The sequence below is a fragment of the Elephas maximus genome, chromosome 21 (assembly GCF_024166365.1).
Source record: "Elephas maximus indicus isolate mEleMax1 chromosome 21, mEleMax1 primary haplotype, whole genome shotgun sequence".
Taxonomy (NCBI): domain Eukaryota; kingdom Metazoa; phylum Chordata; class Mammalia; order Proboscidea; family Elephantidae; genus Elephas; species Elephas maximus.
The window spans coordinates 64526060-64553794 of NC_064839.1; the positions used below are offsets into that span (position 1 = coordinate 64526060).

Here is a 27735-nt window from a genome sequence, read left to right on the forward strand (position 1 = left end):
TAGATAGGTAGATAAGGAAGGAAATAGCACATTCCCTCTCAAAGCCTTTGTGCAACCGAAACAGGTTTTTCTTGTCACTACTCCGTTGTGTCTGTCTAATGTGTTTTACACTCCCCTCTCTGTCTAGACAGAAGTCAGCTTGCACCACAAGTCTTTTCAGACTGTTTTGTGAATTAAGAGACCGTCAGCTCACTTAAGACCAACATCCGTTTGTCATATTACCTGTTCTGGGTTTCTTCTTTGACATCCTGACTTTACAGTGATTGAATCCTTCAAAGACTAGTTAGAGAGTGGGGGGCGGGGGAGGTGGTGGGACATGCAGAAGACTCATTTGACAGCTGGAAATGCTCAGTCTCTTACTCAGCTGTCTGGAAACAGCCACGAACTGTATTAAGTTACTTCTATAGCATTGTCTAATGGCATGGGTCTTAGTTATCTAGTGCTGCTGTAACAGAAATACCACAAGTAGGTGGCTTTAACAAACAGGAATTTATTTTTTCACAGTTTAGGAGCCTAGAAGTCTGAATTCAGGGCATTAGCTCTAGGGGAAGGTTCTCTCTCTGTCAGCTCTGGGGGAAAGATCCTTGTCTCTTCCGAGCTTCTGCTCCTGGGCAGTCTTCATGTGGCTTGGTGTCTCCCTTTCCCTATCTCTGCTTCTTTCTTGCTTGCTTGTTTAATCTCTTTCATAATTCAAAAGAGATTGACTCAAAACACACCTTACGCTAATCCTGCCTCATTAACATAACAAAGACCACCCAGTCCCAAGTGAGATTATAACCACAGGCATACCAAAAAAAAAAAAAACACCCTTGCAGTAGAGTCCATTCCGACTCACAGTGACCCTGTAGGACAGGGTAGAGCTGCCCCATAGAGTTTCTAAGGAGTGCCTGGTGGATTGGATCTGCCAGCCTTTTGGGTAACAGCTGTAGCTCTTAACCACTAGGCCACCAGGGTTTCCACCACAGGCATAGAGGTTCACATCTACAACCCATATTTTGGGGGACACATGTCAATCCGTAACAACACACAAAGTGAAAAATACAAAATAAAATAAAATGTTTTACTTGTTGGGCACTTATAAAAGTATGGGGCCTCCTACTTTCAATATAAATCTCTGTTGACCAATGCCACCCGTCTTAGATCTTGTACTGTGGATGCCACATTTTGGTTCTGTGATTCAGGCTATGAAGTAAATTATACTTAGTTAAATGTATTAAGATGCTGAATTGTAGGACGACTCTGATGGAGGTATTCGTTAAGATCCCAGTTTTTAACTGAGACTGAACACAGTTGAAAACTTAGTGCTAGTTCTAGGTTAAGGTGGCGAATAGAACAAAAGTGTCTCCACCTGTGGTTCCCAAACTGTGTGCCAAGGTACACAGCAACACCATAGCAAATGTACCGGGTGCTGCAATACGTTTTAATTTTTTGATGCAAACACAATGATAGTTGACCTCTGACAGATATAGTGTAAACAACTCAAAACTGTCCAGCGTTCCAACGTTAGATCACACTACGTTCTCTTCTCTGACATATCTTTGCAAAGCAGAGGTTTTGGTGAATATGTGATGACAAAAAGCAAGTACCACATGAAAATCAGTGTGAAATATGAAATGAGGCTGGCTATGCCCAATCTGATCCCAAGGCTTGAGAAGCTGTGCAGAGCACACATCCATTAGTAAGTCCTTGTGGTTATTTAAGAATAAAATTATAATATTTTCTTTAAATTTATGTGTATATTTTTCCAACAGTGACTAAGTTGTTGAGGCATAACTAATTAAGCTGTTTGGAAATAACTACATAATAAATGGAAGCATAAGGTATGTTTTTTTTTTTGGCTTAGGAGGACTGTAACAAAATTACTGAGACACTTAGGGTGCCTTGAACCAAGAAAACTTGGGAACCTCTGGTTTAGTCTCCGAGGGAAGGGGCTAAAGACATTTGAATTTGTACCAAAAAGAAAATCTAGTGGTTCTTGGAATTCTAAAGGCAGGATGCTGCTACTCTTCGTCTTCTCCCTGTGTTCATCTTCCAGAATACTGGCTGTCTTAGTCATCTAGTGCTGCTATAACAGAAATACCACAAGCTTTAACAAACAGAAGTTTGTTCTCTCACAATCTAGTAAGCCAGAAGTCCAAATTCAGAGCGTCAGCTCCAGGGGAAGGCTTTCTCTCTCTGTCAGCTCTGGAGGAAGCCCCTTGTCACCAATCTTCCCCTGTTGAGGAGCTTCTCAGTGCAGGGACCCTGGGTCCAAAAGACACACTATTCTGATGGCTCTTGTTTCTTGGCTGTATGAGGTCCCCTGTCTCTCTGCTCACTTTTCTTTTTTATATCTCAAAAGAGATTGGCCCAAGACACAATCCAGTCTTGTAGATTGAGTCCTGCCTCATTAACATAACTGCCTCTAATCTTGCCTCATTAACATCATAGAGACAGGATTTACAAAATGGTGGACAATCATACAATACCAGGAGTGATCCACAACACCGGCCTATAAACTTTTCCTGTCCTGCCAGACTGGAAGGACTCCTCCCTGGGCAATCTGACAATCCCAAGAGGAAAAAAAAAAAATCTAAGATAATGACATGGAGTTTCTCAAATAAAGAGGACACCTAGATTACACTACAGGAAAGGACAAAGTTGACAACCTCCCTCTCTCATGTTCAGAGCTCATGACCATGTCTGCAGCAGAGATAAAAGACCTCTGAAGAAAACCTGCAACATGGAAGATAGCAACTTGGAGAAAATAGATTTGCAAAGAGAAGAAAATGTAAAAAACAAAACACTCAGAGAGAGAAGAAAATCAATATGCCCAAGAAGTAAGAATTAAAAGCTACGAAAAAAGGGAGCATTCGGAAAACAAAAAGAATTCTTGGAATTAACAACTTGGTAGCAAAAATGAAAGTTGAGGAAATGTCCCACAAAGTAGAACAAGGAGAAGGAATGTAAGAGAAAAAAAGATAAGAAAATTAGAGAAACTAGAGAACCAGTCCAGGTGGACGACACACCCATAACTTGGGATTCAGGAGGAGAAAACAAATAAAAGGAAGGATAAGCTTATCGATTAATTTTTTTTTTTCCTCTAAACTGAGGGATATCAATTTCCAGATTGAAAGGGCCCACAAGGGCACAATGTGTGAAAATAAACTCACAGCAGTGCATATCTCTGTGAAATTCAGGATATCCAAGACAAGAAGATGATTCTACAAATGTCCAGGGAGGAAATATCAGGCCACATACAAATAATCAAAATGGCATAAGACTTCTCAACAGCTACCCTAGACACGAAGAGACAATGAAGAAGATCTTCAAAATTTTGAAGCAAAATTACCTCCAACTTAGACTTCTACACCCAGGCAAGCCCTCCATTCAGTATGAGGATGGAATAAAGATGTTTACAGCCTTGCAAGGTCTCAAAACCTTACCTCCACAACCTTGTCTGGAGGATGTGCCACACTACAACAGGATCACGATAATTAACCTAAAGAAAGGATAAAAGAAGCAGGAGATCAAACACAAGTGAGAGATGGAGGAAAATCCCAGGAGGCTGACTGCTGTGCACCAGAAATGGAAGACAAGTCCAGATTGGAACAATGTGACTCAATAAACAGATACAGTGAAGCTTTCGTCACTCAGAGGCTCTTTGCCACATCTTCTTTTACCCTGATGACAGAATGGCAAGCGTGTTAAGCCTGACCCAAAATCTTATCTCCCCTTGGTCTGTCCTGCTCTTCCCTCCATACATTGCCACCTAGAACATCTGAGGACATCATTTCACCCCCACAGAAGTGTTCTGCTTTGATTCAGTCCTGAGAACTAGACGTTGGCCGTATTGAGCTTAGAAACAGAAAATATGGAGACATTCATTCCACCAACAATATTTCTGTTGATGTCCAGTTTCTGCCCACGCTTAGCTCTGCCAGACTCCTCAACCATGGTGAGCTTTACGTTTCCCAGAATTCTCTCATGCATTCACTGACTACCCTGTGGGGACTTTTGTAATCTCTCAGGAAAGTTGAAGACAGTTAATGCCCCCTGCTAACTTCCTGGGAGCTTTTTCTAATGGTGGCGATGTTTTCTTTTTTACATAGCAAGATTTGTTCTTGTTACTCAGTTTTTCAAAACTAAAGAACATATTTGAAGGATCCATACAAATGTAGTAAAAAAAGAAAAAAAAAAAAAAGAAAATCAGTGGAATGATCATCTCAAAAATAGGAGGAAGATTCACGTGAAGAAGGCATATAGAGCACTTATAAGTATAGATAATATTTTCTTTCTTAGACTTAATGATGGGCACACAAGGGTTCATTTCATTATTAATCCTTCAACCATTTATTTTAAATATTCTCTAAATAAGTAAATAAATCCTGTATAAAAAACTAATACAGGCATTACAGTTATCCACAGTGAAGTTCAGCTTGTTAATTTCACCCTGGAGTTCTTTCTTAACTGTTGTTTTAGCCAAACCATGTGGAAGGTAGAATCTGGATTCATTTTTTAGGTATGCTGGGCCAAAAAAGGAAACCCTGGTGGAGTAGTGGCTAAGTGCTATGGGCTGCTAACCAAAAGGTGGTTCAAGCTTACCAGGCGCTCTTTGGAAACTTTATGGGGCAGTTTTACTCTGTCCTATATAGGGTCACTATGAGTTGGAATTGACTCGACAGCAGTGGGTTTGGTTTTTTTGGTTTTGAGCCAAAAAAAAAAAAAAAGAGCTGTAAAGGAAGGCATTTATGAAAATGTTCCCTTATTACCCAAGAGGCCTAGTAATCTTGTCCTTGCTGTCTCATCATTTTATGAGTTTCCAAAAACAAAGCAGTTTTTGTTTGTATTTAATCAAGTGTTAAGGATGTCCAAGAACTTGAATGGAATTCAGAATCGAATTCTGGGAGATATTGCTATGATTAAATAATTTCTAGATAACTATAAAAACACAAGCTTTATCATCAGTAAAATGAGTTTCGGATTTAGTAATTTATTATATGTCCTCAAATCATTCCTTTCACTTAGGAAAATTGGATTAAAATGGATTACAAATAGAGTTATTAATAACATTAAGAATTTCCACTTATACTGGAGATAGTTTTTTAGTGCAGATAAGCCTCTAACTCCCTTTGCGGTATTTTACACAAAGAACATGCGCCTTCTACGTTTGTTTGCCAACTGCTCCCTTCCAGGAGGGATTTTTGTAAAGGTCCTATGCTTTTTTTTTTTTAATATATTTTTTTTTTTTTTTGCTTATGACAATACTTCCTCTAGGGGGGAGGGAGCAGGTGGCAAACAAACTTAGAGGGCTGTGTTATTTACGTAAAAATACACAGTCATTTCTTGATTTCTATTCCTTGCCAAAATTTATTTCGCAGATGTCTTGAATGTCTTTGTTCAAGTAAGATGCTACCAGATGAATATTCAATGCTGCAACTTGGCTCATCTCATTTCCTTATGGCTTTCTTCATTTTTATAATGTCGGAAACAGAGACATGCAGGCTATGCTGCTCCTTTTCTCACAACAAAATGTTAACCTATTGTCACTGTTGGGTAGAAGTTTCCAGGAAAAGAAAAACTGAACAGTCTTTGGGGCACTGGGTTAAAAGGCTATCTTAAAATAAAAGAACATCATTAGGTATCAATACATTTAAAAAAAAACCAAACCCGTTGCGGACCAGTAGATTCCGAATTATAGCGACCCTATATGACAGAGTGCAGTTCTATTCTGTCCTATAGGGTCGCTATGAGTCGGAATCGACTTGACGGCACTGGGTTGGGTATAGGACAGAGTAGAACTGCATCAATACCTCAAGATAACTAAAAGAACATTTTGACGGTTTTCTTTCTTTCTTTCTTTCTTTTCTTTTTCGTGCTTTAAGTCTGTAACCTTTTCTAGATGTTTTATACCTTAGGGGTATTCCTGAAAAAAAGTTAGTATAAAATGTTATTTTGTGCAGTCAAATTCTAAACACACAAATGAAGTTTATAGGAAAATCAGTTTTATTTAAGAATTTCTTTAGAAAACTTTTTTTTTTTTTTAACTGTAATATTTATGGTCCATCAGTCCCCTGCACATATCTTTCCCTTGTGTCCTTGGCTTTCTTCATTCTCCATTGTTCCAGATGGAGCGAGACTAGTGGGGTTTCTTAGATGGCTGCTCACAAGCTTTTAAGACCTCAGACACTACTCCCCAAAGTAGAATGTAGAATATTTTCTTTATGAACCATGTTATGCCATTTGAGCTAGATGTTCCCAGATACCATGGTCTCCACAGCCCTCAGCCCAGCAATTCGGTCCCTCAGGGAGTTTGGATGTGTCCATGGAGCCTCTGTGACCTTGCCCTGGACAAGCCATGGGGCTTCCCCAGCATTGTGCACCGTCCCTCCCCCCACCAAAGTTACCACTTATTGTCTATTTAGTGTTTTTCCATCTCCATCCCTGCCCTCCTTCATAACCATCAAAGATTGTTTCTTTTTGTGTGTAAACCTTTTCATGAGTTCTTATAGTAGTGGCCTCATACACTATTTGTTCTTTTGTGATTGACTTATTTCTCTCAGCATAATGCCTTCCAGATTCATCCATGTTGTGAGATGTTTCGAAGAGTCTTCGTCATTCTTTATCGTTGCGTAGTACTCCATTGTGTGTAAAAACAAACACATCTTTTGTAAAGCAAATGTTTACTCTATTTTTCTCCCAATCTGAATTTCATTCATGCACTTATTACAAAATGTCTATGGAAAATATATTGTGTATAAGATGCAGAGAATACTACTAGGAGCAAAACAAATGTTTTCTGCTCTCATGGAGGTTATATTCTAGTCAGGGAACCGGAAACTAACAAACTGGCTACGCACTAAATTACAAGCATACTGCGGACGCACTGTAGGTTCAGCTCTAGACCACGAATTTTTTGGTTTCCCAGTGCATATAAAATTTATACTCTACTGTAGTCTATTAAGTGTGCAGTAAGTACCATTACTCTAAAAAACATGTACCTACCTTAATTAAAAAATACTTTATTAGTAAAAAATGGTAACCATCACCTTTAGAGTGAGTTGTAATCCTCTTGCTGGTGGAAGATCTTGCCTCGATGTTGATGGCTGCTGATGATCAGGGTGGTGGTTGCTGAAGGTTGGGGTGGCTGTGGCAGTTTCTTAAAATAGGACCACAATGAAAGTTTGCTGCATCGATTGAGCCTTCCTTTCATGAACGCTTTTGATGTAGCATGTGATGCTGTTTGATAGCATTTCATCCACCGTAGAACATCTTTCGTAATTGGAATCAGTCCTCTCAAACCCTGCTGCTGCTTTATCAACTAAGTTTATGTAATATTCTAAATCGTTTGTCATCATTTCAGTGATGTTCACAGCATCTTCACCAGGAGAAGTTTCCATCTAAAGAAACCATTTTCTTTGCTTGTTCATAAGAAACAACTCCTCATCAGCTAAAGTTTTGTCATGAGATCACGGCAATTCAGTCATGTCTTCAGGCTCCACTTCTAATTCTAGTTCCCTTGCTATTTCCACCACATCTACAGTTACTTCCTCCACTGAAATCTTGAACCCCTCAAAGCCATCTATGAGGATTGGAATCAACTTCTTCCAAACTCCTGTTAATGTTGATGTTTTGATCTCCTCGCATGGATCATGAATGTTCTGAATGGCTTCTAGAATGGTGAATCCTTTCCAGAAGCTTTCCAATTTACTTTGCCCAGACCCACCAAAGGAATCTGCAGCAGCTATAGTCTTATGAAATATATTTCTTAAATAATAAGAATTGAAAGTCAAAACTCTTTGATCCATGGGCTGCAGAATGGATGTTGTGTTAGCAGGTATGAGAACAACACTAACCTCCTTATACATCTCCATCAGAGCTCTTAGGTGACCAGGTACATTGTCAATGAACAGTAATATTTTGAAAGGAATCTTTTTTTCTGAGCACTAGGTCTCAACCAAAACCCTGAACCCAACCCTTTGTTGTCGAGTCAATTCCAACTCATAACAACACTATAGGAGAGAGTAGAAATGCCCCATAATATTTCGAAGGAGTTGCTGGTGGATTTGAACTGCCCATCTTTTGGTTAGCAGCCAAGCTCTTAACCACTATGCCGCCTGGGTCCCAGGTCTCAATATTGGGATTAAAATATTCAGTAAACCATGTTGTAAACAGATGTGCTGTCATCCGGGCTTTGTTATTCCATTTACAAAGCACAGGCAGAGTAGATTTGGCAGAATTATTAAGGACTCTAGGGTTTTCAGAATGGTAAATGAGAATCAACTTCGACTTAAAGCCATCAGCTGCATAAGCCCCCAACAAGAGAGTCAGCCCGTCCTTTGGAACTTTGAAGCCAGGCATTGACTTCTCTCTGGCTATGAAGGTCCTAGATGGCATCTTCCATTATAGGGCAGTTTTGTCTGCGTTGAAAATCTGTTAGTGTGGCCACCTTCCTCAATTAGCTTAACTAGCTCTTCTGAATAACTTGCTGCATCTTCTACATGAGCACTTGCTGCTTCGCCTTGCACTTTCATGTTACGGAGATGGTTTCTCTCCTTAAACCTCATAAACCAACTTCTGCTAGCTTTAGACTTCTCTTCTGCAGCTTCCTCACCTCTCCCAGCCTTCATAGAACTGAAGACAGTGAGGGCCTTGCCCTGGATTAGGTTTTGGCCTAAGGGAATGTTGTGGCTGGTTTGATCTTCTGTCCAGACCACTAAAACTTTCTGCATATCAGCAAAGAGGCTGTTTCGCTTTCTTGTTATTCATGTGGTCAGTGGAATAGCACTTTTAATTTCCGTCAATAACTTTTCCTTTGCATTCACAACTTGGCTAACTGTTTGGCACAATAGTAATAGCTTTTGGCCTATCTCAGCTTAAGACATTCTTTCCTCGCTCAGCTTAATCATTCTAGCTTTTGATTTGAACTGAGAGATGTGTGACTCTTCCTTTCACTTGAACATGTAGAGGCCATTGTAGGCTTATTAATTGGCCTAATTTCAATACTGTCATGTCTCAGGGAATAGGGAGGCCTGAGGAGAAGGAAAGAGATGGGGGAAGAGTCAGTCAGTGGAGCAGTAAGAACATATACATTTATCGATTAAACTTGCTGTGTTATATGGGTGCAGTTCCTGATACCCTAAAACAATTACAATAGTAATATCAAAGATCACTGATCACAGATCACCGTAACAGATGTAATCATAATGAAAAATTTGAATTATTGCGAGAATTACCAAAATGTGACAGAGGGACACCAAGTAAGCACATGCTATTGGAAAAATAGCACCGATAGACTTGCTCAACGCAGGGTTGCTGCCAACCTTCCATTCGTAAAAAAATGCATTACCTGTGAAACACAATAAAATGAAGTATGCCTATATTTAGTTACAATTGTGATACATGTCTCTAAAGAAAATGTCAGAGCAAAATGACACATAGGTAGTAGATCTGACCAAGTCTAATAAAAAAGAAATAATGCTTCGGTAGAAATACAAGGATGAGCAGAAGAGAACTAAGTACTTGAGGAGAAAGGGCAGAGACTGAAAGGAGCATGGCTTTGAAGAGCTACACAAGAGCCCTGTGTGCCCAATACCAGAGTACAGAAAAATGAGAGGTACAAGACGAGCCTGGTGAGAGGCGGGGGCCAGATCATGTGGGGCTTTGTAGACCACATTAAGGACTTTGAACTTGTCCTTGAAGTCATGGAAAGATGAGAGAGATGATAAAATTTTATTGTTAAAATAGACCTCTGGATTAGAAGGGATACACACACACACAGGCTCAGTTTTTCTTAAGATAGTATAACAACAACAAAACCCCACAAAAGTGTAGATAGCATCCAGAAGAAACTCTTTAAAAGTCGTCACGGTCATCAACCCAAAACCAGGTAAGATTTTGTCCTGTTTTTAAATAGGAAATTAAAACTATCATAAAAAGAAAAGAATATCTATGGTTACAGTTGAAGTATGCCTAGGTATTATCTCGCAATGGGCATTTCTCTAAGGGTCCACAGAGACTCCCTCTTTCCTGCTGGGGACACTCCAAGGTTAAAAGAACTTTCCAGAGAGCATCCAGCTCTGGGAAGATCATGCAGGGATATAGGCAGTGGGTGCCTGTTGCCCAGGCAGGAAGCACCTAGATGCTGCTAAAAGCTGGAAAGGCCGTCTGGATCCCAACAACATCTGCAAAGAGGGAACAAAGGTAATCTACTGCTGCCTGAAGCCCATCTCTCAGGTGGCAGCTAGCATGTGAATGTTTTTTCCAAAACCTCTTAAGAGTGGGCTGTTGATCTCTTCTAATATCAGTATGTCCACATTACAGTGTATTTTTTTTTTCTCTGTTAATATCTTATTCCAATGTATCTTTTTATCTTAGAGGACACAGAGCCCATCTCCTTGTAAAGATGAATTTCTAGTGAATTCTTTGGGTAATGAGGAGAGTAATTACATTTTCAGAGTTAGGAAATCCCTTCTTGATCCAGACAAATCTTTTGTTACCTCATTTTACATCAGGTTCCTTGTGTTCTGAATTAGGAAGAAATGCAGGACAACTAGAGAGGCTTTGTGCTCTAGAAAAAAAGAACATGCATGTGGGAGTTAGGCTGCCCACCTTCAGAATTTGGGGTCTGATATTAATTAGCCACGACCTTGAGAGAATCTGCATCTCCCTGACCTTGCCTGAAAAAAATGAGAATCTGGGCTAGTCGAGCTCTAAAGTCCCTTGCAGCACGAATATTCTAAGTTTTATGTGTCCTTCTCTAGTTAAGTACACTTTTAATTCATTCTGTAACCATATGTATTCAATTTAAAAATCCCTGATCCCTCATACCTTTCCAGATAGACCTCACTTTCCAAATGATTAATCTTACGTGAAGCTCCAACTTGAATTATTTCCACACTTTGTATCTTCCTCTTCAATTGCAAAGCCAAGAACTGTGTACAGTGCTGACAAAAAACACAAGAGGATTACCTCATGCTTTCTTTGTTGTGCTATTATTTTCCCTCCATTCAATGAACATTTTAATCAAATGATAATTGTATACTTTAAATGTATCAGTATCTAAAGGATAAATGTATCCTTTATCTGGAAAACATTTTCTTAATATGCCTAATGACTCTAGTCAGGATTTATTGATGTTTATGGCAAGTAATTGGAAGTAAACATTCTGCTAGTATTGAACCCACTGGCTTTGATTTCCACCTGTGTAGAACACTGAAAAGTCAGAAAATCCTGTAGAGTGTTACCCATGTAAACTCATATTGGGTACACCAAATGAATCTTTTAAAGGCACGTTTCAATCATAAAATTTAAAAAACTAACTTGTGTTACTCAGTGGTGAGACCTGGAATGATCTGTCAAAAGTCAGCTGCCATCATCACGAGTCAGAGAAGGTCCAACATATATAAAACTACCTGCTGCAACATCATCCAGCATGAACACATTGTGTTACCCAAAAACATGTTCCAGATAATTAGGGAGAAGATAAGCCTGAACTTTTAATTAGCCAATAATTTGCATTGATGTTTGTAGAACAGGAGACCTTCACTGATACCATCATTTCAAAAAGGAAAGCAATTTCATTTCACTTGAAACAAATATGCTTCATCAACAAATTATGAAGAACTCCAAGTACCTCATGATTAAAATAAAAGCCATTGCACCCTCTTAAGATTGCTGTACTTTTTTGTGCTCTTCATGTATGATGTGCAAATGAGAAAAATATAAACATAACCTGAAATCATCTATTCATTTATAGAACTAGATATTTCCATTGTCTCCTTGTAACAGCTTTTATTGTACAGTTATCAGCTGAAATGTATGTTTTAAGTCTCTGTTTAAATTCATATTGAAGTGTTATGAAAATGTTTAACATGATAATATAGCAATTTTTAATTGCTTCTGTAGGAGAGGTTACAAAACTATCATGAAGAGTAGGACAGCAGAAAAGGCACTGTCTTCATGATTATAGGATAATTACAGTATATCTAATATTTGATTTTCAAAGATGCTGCATAGTGAACTAGAATTTTAATTTCTGTAGAAGTCTGAAATCATATTAATTGATCTTCCTTGTAGGCGTATGGTTAGTATCCTATCGTTGACAGCGTTGTACTTCAGGACAGATCTCGAAATGTTCTTTTTGACGATGAATGCAACACCATTCCTCTTCAAGTTGTCATTCTCAGCATAGTAAACTATATGATTGTCTGATTCGGAATGGCCAATACCAGTCCATTTCAGCTCATTAATGCCTAGGATATCAATGTTTATGAGTTCCATTTCGTTTTTGATGATTTCCAATTTTCCTAGATTCATACTTCGTATGATATGGATTGACACAGTGGCTGCAGCAGCGGGCTCAAGCATAACAATGATTGTAAGGGTGGCGCAAGATGGGGCAGTGTTTCAGTCTGTTGTGCATAGGGTCACTATGAGTCGGAACTGACTCGATGGCACCTAACAACAACAAACAATGGAAGTCTGAAATAAGCATAAATGGCAGGAATTTTTAACTGTCTAAAAATCTCAATTCTGTGTTATTTTTCCTACTTCTGCTCTATATTCCAAGAGTTTTTTTTTTTTTTAATAACACTTTCTGATGGACATTTTCACATGCTTTTTTTTAACACAGCACAATTTTGAAGGAAAGAGGGAAGGGGAAATAATGAAATACCTTATTAGCAAGGGTATGAACTTATGGAGTTGGGATAGACCCAAGGATGTTCTAACCCACTTCCTTATAAGAAGACATGTTCTATCTCCCGAAGGTTACAAACAACTTGAGGGCGGGACCCATGAATTATTTATCTTTGTATCTATAGGAAGGACCTAATGTATTATAAAAAAAAGTCTTAAAAATACTTACCAAGAAAAAGAAAGAATTCCAAAAATTTCCAGAAGCTGTTCACAGAAGGAGGTTTCAGATTTTATCTCAAAAAACTTACTCAATGTTTTAAACCTTCTATTAAGAAATCCTCCCATTCATTTAATCTAACTTCTTCCCTCTTGCTGACATTTTGGACCATTTCTTCTTCTTCAAGAAAGTTGGAGATTAATTGAGCAGCTTCTTCCTTATATTAATTCCTTTTTATAGTACCTCTCACAATGTTTTATTTAAAGTAGATAGCCGGTTAGCATTTAAATGGATGAATACTTAATATACCCACTCCTCACCCATCAACATGATTAGATTCCAAAAACAAGATTGTTATGTGAAAATAGAAAATGGTCACATCAGATCACAAAACAGAGGATGACTACATCATTACATAACTGCCAAACCACTGAGAATCATGGCCCAGTCAAATTGACACATAACCTTAACCATCACAACCAGTGTTACTCTTGCTTCACACCTCGGTGTTTGTTACTGCCAGAAGTACATTGTTTATGTGGAAAGTAATCAGATAGTAGATTTTTTTATTATTGTAAATGAGAAATGTTGAATAACAAGATAATCAATAAGTGAGGAGGAAGTGTATATATTTCATTGCCCTTTACTCTTAACTAAAGAATTCCAATTTGTTTCATGTCTTCATTAAGCTTTACTATTTATTTCTTTTTTTGTACATCGAGCTCTACTTTTTCATGTCCTTTTTAACTGTCAAACTGAATATACGCTGAAACAATGAGGTGCATGTTTCCATAGCTCTTGCAATTTTACACCTATTTTAATATATCTATATATTTAAGGAGCAAGTCTGCCTAAGAGCAGTACGACATTGCTAAAATCACAAAAGCTTATAATCACTGTGGTCCCCAGACATTTCCTTAGGAATATAACATTGTGGTTAAAGCAATCGACTGCTAACTGAAGGTCAGCAGTTCAAAATCACCAGTGGCTCCACAGGAGAAAGATGTGGCAGCCTGCTTCCATAGAGATTTATAGCCTTGTAAACTCTATGGGGTCTCTATGAGTCGGAATCAACTGGACTGCACTAGTTTTTTGTTTTTTTAATTGGTTTTCAGTTGAGCAGAAGTAAAAAAGCAACTACATTATAATGGAAAGAACTTGCACATACAATCAACTAAGCTAGGCAGGAGAACAACGGAGCCAGGATCTGCTGAACATCTTCCAAATGCCAGGTGCAGAGTTGTACAATTTACAAAAAATCTCATTTCATCTTCCCATTATCCCATTGTTGTTGTCATTGTTAGGTGCCCTCAAGTTGGTTCCAATTCATAGCAACCAACCCTCCCTACAACAGAATGAAATGCTGTCCGGTCGTTTGCCATCCTTATAATCGTTGCTATGCTTAAACCTATTGTTGCAGCCATTGTGTTGATCCATCTCATTGAGGGCCTTCCTCTCTTTTGCTGACCTTCTACTTTACCAAGCATGATGTCCTTCTCCAGGGACTGATCCTTCCTGTTAACATGTCCAAATTATGTAAGACAAAGTATTGCCGTAGTGTTGCCTCTAAGGAGAATTCTGGCTGTACTTCTTCCAAGACAGATTTGTTTGTTGTTTTGGCAGTCCTTGGTGTGTTTGATATTCTTCACCAACACCATAATTCAAAGGCATCAATTCTTCTTTGGTCTTCCTTATTCATTGTCCAGCTTTCCCATGTGTATGAGGGGATTGAAAATACCATGTTTTGGATCAGACTCACCTTAGTCTTCAAGGCGACATCTTTGTTTTTCAACACTTTAAAGAGGTCTTTTGCAGCAAATTTGCAATGCACCTTTTGATTTCTTGACTGCTGCCTCCATGGGTGTTGATTGTGGATCCAAGTAAAATCAAATCCTTGACAACTTCAATCTTATCTCTGTTTGCCATGATGCCAGTTTAAGCAACGTCATGATAAGGGACATCAATTATCCCACTAAGTAGATACTGTCTCCATTTTATAGATGGGGAAACTGAGGCCAAACTTGTCCAAAAATCTCAAAGCCTGGGTCTGACTCCAAAGCTCTTTCCACCAGGCGGAGCTGCTAAATTAAATGTAAAGAGATTCTGTTGTGAAATACTTTTGTAAAGCAATTCTGTAATCCTCCTTACCTAATTTGCCCATTTTAGAAGATCAGAGAGTCTGACTTTATTCATAGTGACTTTGTGACTTCGCTCTGATGAATTATTCTTTTCTCTTTCCTTCCAGAGGAGATTTGTACCCTAGTTATTGCTGAGACTTTCCCTGAAGATGCAGGGATCTTTACATGCTCTGCGAGAAATGATTACGGTTCAGTAACCAGCGCTGCCCAGTTGGTTGTCACCTCAGGTATGTGAAGAGTGAAAATGACTCAGGTTTGTTCCCCGGCACTCGTGTGGTTTACCACAGGAGAAAGGAACTCTCCCAAGTGTTTGTTCAGTCTTTAAGAACGCTTGCTGCTGCTCCAAGACTTATCCTAACAATCTATGTTTCATCATAAAACAAAAGGCTTCAAGGGTGTGGGATGAGAGGGAGTGAAAGTGAAGATGGGAAACAGAAAAAGACCATGATAAGGTAGCAACAGAATACATATGGGGCTATTTTTTAAATCCCACAGTCTTGGTCATGGAGACAGCAGAGCTGTTTCCTGACATCCTCACTTTAACACAGAATCATGTTCACGTCCAAAGGCCACCTGTGAATTGGAGGTGCCATTGCTGTTCCCAAGGACACCAAATCACAAGACCCCAAAATGCTTGTACAAATAAATCGCTGTTTAATCCAGCTTTGGAAAAAGTAACATGAAATAAATCTAACACAATTTGGAGAAGCTGAAAAGAGCTTAGAAGTCATGTTTCATTGATAACTGGATATCACTCTGATATAAAAAAAATAAAGTAACATATCATACTATGAAAAGCAGTATTCAAAAATATCTGGAGACTTTTTAAGCTCAGAGATTTAACCCCTGCAGGGTTTCCAAGGAGTGGCTGGTGGATTCAAAATGCCAACCTTTTGGTTAGCAGCCAAGCTCTTAACCACTATACCACCAGGGCTCCTACCAGTGAGGAAGGCAATATAAAACAGTGTTTACCTTTATGATGATGTTTTTAACTGTAGTTAACTATTTTCTACAGTGACTTTAGTTTACTTTAATGGCCTTATCTCTGTTATTCACATGACGGTGACTTTGAAAATCTCTCTCTGACCCAGCATGACACTTAGAACATAGTAGGGAGACAGTAAATGCGGCGTTGGTTTTATGAGATGGACTTGGAGAGCTCAATCAAATCGCACTTAAGGTTCCTTTAGAAGACAGAGATCTTGGTGCTAGGTGGCAGCAGAGGCATAACCAAAACTGGTTTAGGGACTTTAAAGTGGGAACTGTAAATGTTTTCCCTTCCTTAATGGGGAAGCAATTGATACTAATGAATACTTTCAGTGTTCAAGGGAAATCCCAGGGTCATGATCGGAGCTACAGAAAGGGGAAGATCCCAACATTTGATTTTGAGTTGGTTTGAAGATTGTCCCATCCAATGGCAATAGCAATTGTGCGCTGCTCAAACAATACGGCCAAAATCCTAACCTCCAGGAGTCTGTGCAGCAAAAACTGGTGTGCAGTATTTCTCATTTCCTCTATCTCATCTGGGGTAACTCGGCCGCTGGCCAAACATAATAAATACTTTGGAGCTTTCCATTTTCTTCAATAAGCATTTTTGAGTGCATGCCAGGGACTCTACTCAGCCGTGGGCAAGATGAGGGATACAAAGAAGACATGATCTCAAGATAATTTCAGTCTATTGAGGGTAACAAGTAAAAAAAATCTCTTTTGCACTGAATCACAGTGGTGGCAATCATCTGACATGAAAAAAAGTTTTCTACAGGATCATGAGATACTCTACTTAGATTCAGAGATTTACCTTCCTTAGCTTTAAAGTAGAGTGAATATCCACTGCCCACTCCCTAAAACCTTTATAAATTGAACCAAGATCAGTAAGGCACAAGTACAATAGAATTTTCAGTTGGATCCATGGACTAAAACGTGAGAGGGCAAAGCATTATTAATTGATGCTGTTTGTGTTGTCTTTTTTTTTTTAACCAAGTTCTATCTCTAGCTCTTGTCTGAAATTTGTCAATGAAGCAGAAGCTGGCTCCCCCATATGTGTGCCCAATCAGAAAGTGAAGCAGGTAGCAGTCGCTCAAAACAAGCTCGGAAGAACCAAACCCTCCAGCTGGCTTTGCTATGGCATCAAATGAGAGCGGTGTAGCCACCTCTTCTTTAGCAATTTAACGGGGCACAAGGGATTTTCAGAAGATCTACTACAGTGTGAAAATAACTTGTTGAACTAGCAGCATCTTATTATTTTTCCCTTCCTTTCCCCTTCCCTAGCCAACACTGAAAACTGTGGCTATGACTCAATGGGAGAATCCAACAGTGATCACTTCCAACACTTTCCACCTCCCCCTCCAATCTTGGAAACAAGTTCCTTTGAGTTGGCTTCAAAGAAATCATCTGAGATCCAGCAGGTGAAAAGCCCTGAGTTAGGACTTAGCATGGCAGCCCTTCAAATGCAATTCAATTCTGCTGAGAGGGAAACTAATGGAGTCCATCCCAGCCATGGAGTAAATGGACTGATTAACGGCAAAGCTAACAGTAATAAATCTCTTCCAACACCAGCTGTCCTGCTTTCACCCACTAAGGAGCCACCACCTCTGCTTGCCAAACCAAAACTGTGAGTATTTTTGCATGGTTTTATAATACTTTCCATACCCCTGCTAAATTTCCTCTCTGGTCAGAGAAAACGTTTTGCCTGGACTCCACAAGGTGACAAGTTGCCCCAACTGTGGGCAAATTGTTCTTGGCTGATGTGATCTTGCTGCCAGTGGGGTTCTTCAAAAAATAAGAGATATTTAAAAATAAAGAAGGCAAATGGGAAGCTTAGTCAAACCTGCCCTTTGCTAAACATAATAGCCACTTACAGCTGTGGAGAAATCTGGGAGTGGTGTGACATTGCAATGTACAGCCAGGATGTGACCACTCCCCAGAGGTGAGGGGAAAGGGACCCACTTTGAGCCTAGAGCGTTTACAGCAGTTTTAAAATTAAGCATCAGGAAGGCGATCTGCTATAGATACACATGGGGAAACTAAGAACAGAGGCTGGAAACCCAGTGTACAGAAGCTGGGGAGGAGAATGAAACCAGAGATAATCAGGCTTCTCGAGAAAAGCCCCCTTCACAAGAGAACCTACTTGGCTTTGGAATTCCATGGAACTGCGTATTTCCATGAATACTACCTTCACATTTGATTCCCATTATTTTCTTAGGATGATAAACCTTGCATGGGCTGTTTCTATTGGCACCATACAGCAGAGAGTTGTTATGAATGGAGCCATTACAATGTCAGAGAGAGACGGGAATAAATTAACTCAAAAGGTCCTATCACAGCATAACAGACCTTGAATTACTGCCCTAATGGAGGTCAGTGGAAATTTAAGAGTCGTATAGAATACATATACACCCTGTGAGGTCACATTTCCATGGCAATGAATTCTCGAGGATCTAGGAAAGCCCCTGATATTTTCCCACGATGTCTGGATGTTTTCAATCTGGGGCAGGAAGGATTTCTTTAGGATAGGAGTTATTCTTTGTGTCCCTGGTCCAGAACAGCCTGCTCTCTTTTCTCTGCTATCAGCTAATTCATTAAAACATTGGAATGTTTAGGATATTCACATTAGAATAATATCTTACATTTGTTCATCCCTTCAGTGTTTCCGAAGTGACTTTGTGAGCACTATTAGACTAAACAAATAACATAGCCCAGAGAACAGCTTCCTTAAATTAACAGATGGGTAGACAATTTTACAAAAAATCGTTTTCCGGCCAATCTTAGGTTGCAGTCTGAAAAATTTTTCGATTACTCCCCTGCCCTGACTTTTGTGTTCCATTCCCAGCTCTTTTCTCTGACCATAGGGCTCCTATGTTTGAGTACAGTGTGGTGAAAGCTGCTGGTTGGACGTTTAATACCTGTGTTTGTGCTCCATTGAGAGGCTGCACAGGTAAAAGGAGCTCGAAAATGGCGCCTTTAAAGAGATTTGTGCTCCTTCCCACTTGTCCATAAAGTTAATTGCCCCTGCTGACTTCTTTCATCTTTGCATTTTGAATATGTACTTGCAGTTTTTTTTTTTTCTTAATGAAGGGACCCGCTCTCCTAAGGGAAGAAAAGGCCAGTGTGTTTAACCACTAGGATTTGACTGTCTCCTGATTAAGTGAGGTGTATGTACCATAATAGCCGTCATAAATTGGGTATAAATTACAGGAGAACAAACTTTAGGAGCTGTTAAAAGGCATTTACAGCCCTTCTTATCACAGGAGTTTCAACTGCTCTTCAGCCTTTAGCTCTGCTTCACAGCCATGTTAGTGTATGTGATGGTGGCTGGGGTGTGTCTACTGAAGACAGACAAACCAGTTTTGTGGACATTAAGGGGATGAGTAGCTTAAGCACAGGCTTGAAGAATGACATCATGATTTGTTTATCAGTCAGATTTTTCAGTATAAAGAAGTTGCAGGAAGAAATGAACTTTTGTATTTAAGATCCATATAAAGGGGTCACTCCCCCTCATGAGAACATTTCGGGAAAGGTGGGGCAGAGCACCTAAACACAAAACCTGGCAGCTGAGAAACAACATTTGTCTGTGACCAGGTTTTAACACTTTCTTGCCCCCAAATCTTTATGTCTTCCAATATACCCGTAGAGCATCACTTAATGAATTTAAGAGTGTATAACGACCTGCCATTTACTAGGTATAAAACAATATGTGATGACACTTAAATATGTATCTATATTACCTTTTTAAAACATTTTCTTATGACTTATAATATTGATTGGCTTCTGTTTTACATACAAAATACTTACTTGATGTGACAATTGGAACAACCCAGAAAGGTTAACCCTGTCCCCTTCCCCTCCTCTAACCAACTGTCTTAAGGCAGTCAATGCTATTGGTTTGGTGTGAGGTTTCTTCCCTCCCTCTCTGTTATCACAGCCTTTGCTGATAGAGGAATGCTATTGAATGGCATCTGCAAATAATTTCAAATGGCATCTAAGCTATTGATAATTAATGGCTACGGGTATAGTAGCCCCCTTCCCCCCTTATCTGAGGTTTCGATTTCCTTGGTTTCAGTTACTTGAGGTCAACTGCAGTTTGAAAATATTAAATGACCAGGGAGCATGATGAAATCTCACGCCGTCCTGCTCCATCATTCACATAGTCGTATTACAGCATATTGTTTATAATTGCCCTATTTTATTATTAGTTATTGTGTTTAATCTATTACTGTGCCTAATTTATAAATGAAACTTTATCATAGGTATGTATGTATAGGACAAATCATAGTATATACAGGGTTCCATACTATCCAAGTTTTCAGGCTTCCATGGGGGGTCTTGGAATGTATCTCCCGTGGATAAGGGGGAACGACTATAACTGCCAGGAGAAATTCTTACACACATCTATATATTCCTTTTCATACATTTGGCAAAACTCAATGAGATTTTAGGTTTTTTCAGTTTGCCTCTTGGTTCGCAGTGAAAAACAATGGTTTAACCTTTTTTCATCAGCCTATGATTTTATTCCCTTTTGTAAGGAGGGGCTTCTATTTTGGGGCTTTGTGGCATTTCATACATTGTTTGTAATCAAACTAATAGGAAACAGTTAGAAGAGAGCAAATAGTAGGAATTAAAATATTTACTCCGTGGATAAATTAACCCGAAAATGGCATTTGAACTGTCAGATTTCTGAAAAAAGTCATTTTCCAAAGAAAATCTCATTGCATTTTCTCTCAAATAGCTTTACTAGCGATCAAGGAAAGAAAAGACAGAAATGTCATAAACTCTCTTCTCTAACAAGGTTCAGCTGCATCCTCTATTATCCAGCAGGATCCTAAACAAGAGATTGTAACCAACCCAGTCCTGCAGCTGAGACCATCGGACCTGTCATGGGGCTGAGTTTCCTGGCTCAGTGTTATGGAGGCATCAACTGCAATTTCTTCATCTCCTTTACCTTTGTCTTTATCATCTTCTCTCTGACACTTTCCCTCATGGAAAGGCTGTTGTCATGTGTAGTTGAGTCAATTCCAACTCATGGTGACCTCATAAGACAGAGTAGAACCACCCCATAAGGTTTTCTTGGCTGTAATCTTTGTGGAAGCGGATCGTCAGGTCTTTTTCCCATGTTGCTGCTGGCTGGGTTTAAACCACCAACCTTTTGGTTAGCAGCCCAGTGCTTAACCAGTGCTCCACCAGGGCTTCTTAAGTAAAGGCTAAACAAGATGGAATGTAGGCCATTCGATAAGTGCTAGATGTGCCATGCACTGGATTTGTGGACCACCCTACCATTAGTGGTGGGGACCACAAAATGCAGTTAGACACTGCCCAAGAACAAACTAATACTCGGAAGTTATTTGTGTTACTCAGTGTCTGACACTCATAATCTGTGACACTACAAAGATATGAAGTGACGCATTGACCAAAGCATACTTTTGGTCAAGGGAGGAAGCATAAACCTAACTTGTTAGCTATTTGCTATATTCTTTTCCTGGTTCTGAGTGTGCTAAACAAGTCTGTTGCCACTCTCTCTTTCCTAATGATGCCTGAAGATCTAAAATAAATGTAGGGCTTAATACATTAATCAGATAGGAAATCTCTGTTTCTCCGTATTTGTATCAAAGCACAGTTGTTCAAATGCATGGATATGAGTGGAATCCCCAGAATCCCTCAAGGGAAATTTGTGATTGCCAAATTCAGTAGGGGAATATGCAAAGCATATCGGAAAGCATGTTTCTCCACTGGGCTCACCTCCTAAATTAAACCAAACAATAGAGAAATAACAATATGCTCTTTTTAAACCCCACTTATTTCTTCCTCTTTTTTATTCTTTCCCTATCTTGTGGGAGGGAGATAAAATGGAAATCTGTGGAAGAAGAAGAAAGATGGGAAATCAAAAGGGAGACTACTGAAGGTTGAAACAATGGACCATCCTTGTACCCGGAAGCAGGACAGGTCAGCAGATAAAATTATGCTCATCTGTCACCTTGGTGCCAAAAATACATACACTGCCATAAAAGGCCCTTCTTTTTGACTGGGAAAATGATAATGAATTGTTAAAAAAAAAAAAAATTCACATATAGAGTAACAGCTAAGCTAGGCATGGATTTAACTCTATTTGTTCCTGTTACTGCTTTCTCTTTTCCCAGCACCTAACGAAAAAAACAAGATCATTCTTTTCTATCATAAAAGAGTAAAATGATTTTAGGCTCAATCTGCCTTTTCAGAATAATTGCATTTCACTACCCTTGCTTCTCTTTCTCCTTTCACTCTTACCCTTAGGTACCGAATTATCTCTGCAAACCTTTGCTCAAGAAGGATAAACTCATTCATAGTAAGCTACTATGGGTTTTATATGTCATCTCAGACCAATTCTGGCCTGAGAAAGCGAAGCTGTATCTTCACAATAATAAGCAATAATGACCACCATAAGATGAGTGAAATGTCCTCTCACTGCATGTGTGGGAATGAGAGGTGATGCATTTGAGACAGAAGAGAAGGAAATAGCAAGCCTGTATCACTGTCTTTATCGGTGACTTGACCATCTTGGGCATTCTACATTTGGGAGTTCTTTATGGGTACCCCCAAAAATCCTAGACTCAGATTTAAGTACAAGCTGTTCTCTTGTCTGGAATGTTCTACTTCCCATGGCTGGCTTCTTCTTGTCCTTCAGATCTCAGCTTAATGTCACCACCTTCCCTGATCACCTAATCTAAAGCATCCACCCAGCCATTCTTCAATGAAGCATCCTTTTTTTTAACAATTGCATAGCACATAATTATTTCTGCCAGTTTCTTATTTACATGTATATTGATTTGTGTATTGCTTTTCTCCTACTCTAAGCACCTTGAGAGCAGGAACCTTGACTCTCTTTTTCATTGCTTTTTCACCAGGCCCTAAAATACTAAACCAAGCCAAACCAGTTGCAGCTGAGTCAAATCCAACTCATAGAATAAATAACACATGCTCAGAAATACTTTTCTCAAAAAAATGCAGCAAGGGCAAGTCAAAAATAAAAAGAGAAAAACCTCCCACCCTTACAGCAATCGCGTTTGCTCAAACTTAACCTTTGCCTAAATATACCATATTGTTGTTGTTAGCAGCTCCAACTCATGGCAACCTTACGTATAACAGACTGAAACGTTGCCTGGTCCTGTTCCGTTTTCATGATCATTGGTATATTTGTGTTTATTGTATCAGCTACTGTGTCAATCCATCTCATTAAGGGTTTCCCTCATTTTCATTGGCCCTCTATTTTACCAAACATAATGTCCTTTCCAAGCAATTGGTCTTTCCATTAGCAAGCAGAAGTCTCACCATCCTCGCTGTTCTAAGGAGCATTCTGGTCATAGAACTTCTATTTTCAAACCCCACCAATTCTGAAGTTTTCCACTTTACGATACCTTTCCAACTAACATCATTACTGTTATAAACTAAATGACTATGAAGAATTAAATAGGAATCACAGGAGATAGAATTAAATTAGAAAAGTTTGTTCATGTTACTTAGTTTGGGAGCCCTTTCAGCTCCTTCCTCATTTCTTCTGCCTTCTCATTTGATTAACATCTGACTTCAAAAAGTCATGGAGAAAATGAGATCTTGGGAAGGACTCGGAGGACATTTTCACTCTCTAGTACATACTTGCAGTGTCTGCTGGCCAGAATATAATCAAACTGCTATTTCAAGGTGTGTATATTTGACATGTTAACACCTCCATCAGATGCCAGACTTCTGATGAAGGGCTGAGAGCTTCTGTGTTACTCCCTTCCTGTCCTGTTGATCTTGGACTGCTGCTCGAACGCTAATGTGTGGCTTGGTCAGTATGACTTAGAAACTTCAGCATTTTTCCATTCTTTAACCTTTACTAGTTAGGGTTCAAGATCTCACTACATTCCTGTTTGACATTAGAACAGATTCAATCCTAGACTCCATTCTACTGAAGTCTTACTTGATAAGAGTTTTAAAAAAAAACACACACACACACACACACACAGAAGGCAGAGAGGAGGTAAGCAAAACAGTTTGGGGCAAAATAAGTAACCAAAAGTCAAGGATATGTAATCACCAAGCAATTTTGAGGAAGTACTTAAATGTATATGTTGTTGTTAGGTGTTGTCAAGTCAATTTTGACTCATAGCAAAGCCATGTGACAAAGTAGAACTGCCCCATAGGGTTTTCTAGGCTATTATCTTAATGGAAGCAGATCGCAGGTCTTTCCCCCCATGGAGCCACTGAATGGGTTCGAACCGGCAACCTTTAGGTTAGCAGCTGAGTGCTTAACCGTTGTGCCACCAGGCCTCCTTAAATGTACATAAATGTATTTAAAAATCGAGCAAGATTTTCATTCACTCACTACTAACTGATCATCCGCAGTTGGTGATGAAGACACAAAGTATTACCTCTGAATAATCTGTAACGTGGTGGCGGCTAAGATCATACTGGCAAGAACACACACATACACGCAACACCCCACACATCTTTAAATACTGCACAAATGTTGTGGAAGAACAGCCAATCCATAAATCAGATCCAGTGCAACTGAAAGGACTTCTCTTCCAAATCGGATGTTTGGATGATAATCCATCCTGCTTTTGATTCCGTAGCTTTAATCGGCATCAGCTTCCATTTCTGGTTAAGTGATTTATCGGTATCTGCTAAGTCTTTTTTTGCTAAGTCTAGTTAAATAATAAAGCTGTTTATTAACAGTGAAATTGCAAAGTATGGAACCTTCGAAGTCCTATTAGGACAAAACCAAAAAAAAAAAAAAAAAATGCCAGAAAGTAGCTTTGCCAACTTATTATTATAAAATTACCTTCACACATACATACATACATACAGTCTGTCTCTCATTCACTCACCAAACATATTGGAAGATGATAAATAAGTAACGGAGGAACAGTCATGGTCCTAATTCTGAAGACTCCTTGACTGTGCAGATGTGGACTCTTCATAAATATAACGTGATGATGACTTCGCCTTAACAGTGTTGGTATTGGATCACTTTGAAAACAAACCCTCCCTGAAATGGAAAGTCCAATCAAGGAACTTCCTGAAGTAGGAAACGTTTAACTAAGGAATAACATTTTGATGTGTTCTTCCTCCTGATATTTTCATGTAAATATTGGCCCTGATACAATGTCACATTCTTAGGCATTAGGATAATATTGCTTTGCTATGCTAGTTTCTGGGTGAACATAATGTTTTAGTTACATTTTCAGAAGAAATATGAGTTCTTATTTTTATGGTTAGGACTGTTATTTGCTATCTAAAATATAGTTGGAAATAATTACAGATAACCTATATATATTTGAAGTAGCACCCAGTCATTCACAGAAATACCATATATCCATCTCAAATATTAGGTATCCCTGGTGGTACAATGGTTAAGTGTTTGGCTGCTAACCAAAAGGTCAGCAGTTTGAATTCACCAACTGTTCCTTGGAAACCCTATGGGGCAGTTCTACTCTGTCCAAGAGGGTCACTGTGAGTTGGAATTGACTTTACGGCAACGGCTTTGGTTTTGGTTTACATGAAGTTATCGATAATGATACAATATTTCTTCAACATTTCCATCTTACCTTGTTTAAGTGTCTATGGGAACTCCTTTGGTAATTACAAAGTAGGTGAAAAAGTAGTCCCTGCAGGGTAGGGGGAGAAAGCCAGCTCAGAGGTAAGATGGAGTCACGTCAGAAAAATATGTTCAGAGACAATGCTATGAAATGATGCCAAAATGTCAACTATACAGTGTTAAGTAATAAATACAAGATGCAAAATGATATATGCATTTTAAGCTCAATTTTATGAAAGAATAAATAATACACTTTAACCAACTAAAATGTTTATTATACATTAAAATTAATGCACCAAAATGCCAACAATGGTTCATTGAATGGTGGAATTTTGAGCATATCATATTTTCTTACTATTTCATTTTTTCCAAATTTTCTACCATCAAATTTATTACTTTTATAATTATAAAATTTTTTTTTTTAATAAGTGCTTTAGATTCTGTTTCCTCTATCCTTCTTCCTTCATTCAACTTCAACTCATTATACTCTTCATCGCGGATCTTTTTGCTAAATGACAGTGACCAAGTTCAACTTCCGGCACAGCTGGAATCAGAATGACCTGGTACAGAATGCTCCCATCTCCTCTCTTGTATCTTGACTCTTAGATGCCAATGACCTCAGGATTCCATCTGGATTTTTAGAACATGTCCTAGAAAGCCCTCCACAGAAAATGTCCTATACTCCAAAATGCCTTTCTCCTCCACAAATACTTTCTTATGATAACCTCCCCCCCCCCAAAAAAAAACACAAAAACTCCCATTCCTTCAATTGCACATCTCAGGTCTTAAGTGGTACGACTAAGTTAATTTACCCACTTAATTTAAAGACCAATATTTAGTGTATAAGCCATGCAAGACATTCCACAGAACGTAGGATGAAAACCTTTTCCACAGCAAGAGTGGTGAGTGAGAAAAGATACAGCAAAGGAAAATTGAGATTCCAATTCAACTAACATCATTTTTGTCAGGAAAGTATGTGATAAGGGCATCTGCCAGAAGGAAGGATAGTTGTGGTAACTATGGGATTCAGAAGAGCTTTTTGGCTGAGAACTATGAGAAATGATAAGGAATACCAAGAAAGGAATGTGTATATTTCCTAGCAATAGTGAGAGCCCATTTGAAATTAGAGTGAAAACCCATGTTAGTCTCAGCAAGCATGGTTCAGTGACTTAATGTCAGCTATGATCAGCACTCTGGAGGTAGAAACGGAGGACACGTAAAGTTGGAGAGACTGGCACAGTGGGAATTCTAGAATACTTAATATAATCGTCTTTGAGAACGTATCATTGAAATCAACATCCCAGTTGTGTAGGGTCAGAAAGGCAAGCAGATTAGTTTATATGAGGGCTTAAAGGGAAAAGAGAAAGAGCTCAGGAAAATGTAAGGAGTCAAGAAGACAGAAGTTACATCGATAGCGAAAATGACCCAAAGGCAATGTGAGGTAGGAAAATATGCAAAAGGTATCGTACCTATGATCAAAGAACAGATTCTGCAAGTTCAAAGTCTTAAGAAGGAAGTCCTTCCAAGTGATATAGGAATTTGAGATGTCTGTATTTGAGTGGCTAGCCTGGGTCATGGAAGTAGAGGAAGCAGTCAAGGAATCATTGAGTCAAGATGTTAGAAGGAACATTAATATGGATGGCAGCCAAAGGTAATGACAGGAAACCAAATGCTAAAGAGTAAAGGCATTGAGGAAAGTGAGGAAATGGCCAAGGCTGATGATGACAAGCAAGGAAGAGTGAGTAGAATGAGTATAGGTGGAGCATATAGACTTCAAAAGAGGCACAGATGCTCAGTGATGATGGCAAAACTCTTCTAAGAGTAGCTTTGGGCAACAGGGAGCATGCAGAATACTCCTTGCTCAGGGAAGAGTGTGGTGAGATTAGTCACATCACCAGGAAAAGCCAGATTTTAATTAAGACAAAAAACATGTCCAAAGAAAAAGTTTGAAGAAGCAGAGATATTGGTTAAAAGCAGTTTAGGATTCCCCCAGGCAATGGAGAAAACAAACGAGCCAACAAAAATCAGTTGTCGTCAAGTGGATTCCAACTCACGGCATCCCATGTGCGTCAGAGTAGAACTGTGATCCACAGGGTTTTCAGTGGGTGATTTTTCAGAGGTAAATCACCGGGCCTTTCTTCCACGGCACCTCTGGAGGGACTCAAACCTCTAGCCTGTCAGTTAGCAGCTGAGTGCATAAACCATTTGCATCA

The 27735-nt window shown here is 39.1% G+C and overlaps 1 protein-coding gene across 4 annotated transcripts in view; it reads left to right on the top strand.

The window, feature by feature from the left end:
- Nucleotides 1-27735, top strand: part of PALLD (palladin, cytoskeletal associated protein) — a 388152-nt gene that overhangs the window by 135861 nt on the left and 224556 nt on the right. For all 4 annotated transcript variants that reach the window (XM_049864820.1, XM_049864819.1, XM_049864822.1 and 1 more), the window contains exons 8-9: nucleotides 15081-15200; nucleotides 17242-17584. In XM_049864820.1, the coding sequence (XP_049720777.1) occupies nucleotides 15081-15200; nucleotides 17242-17584 (463 nt within the window). The remainder of the gene's footprint in view (nucleotides 1-15080; nucleotides 15201-17241; nucleotides 17585-27735) is intronic.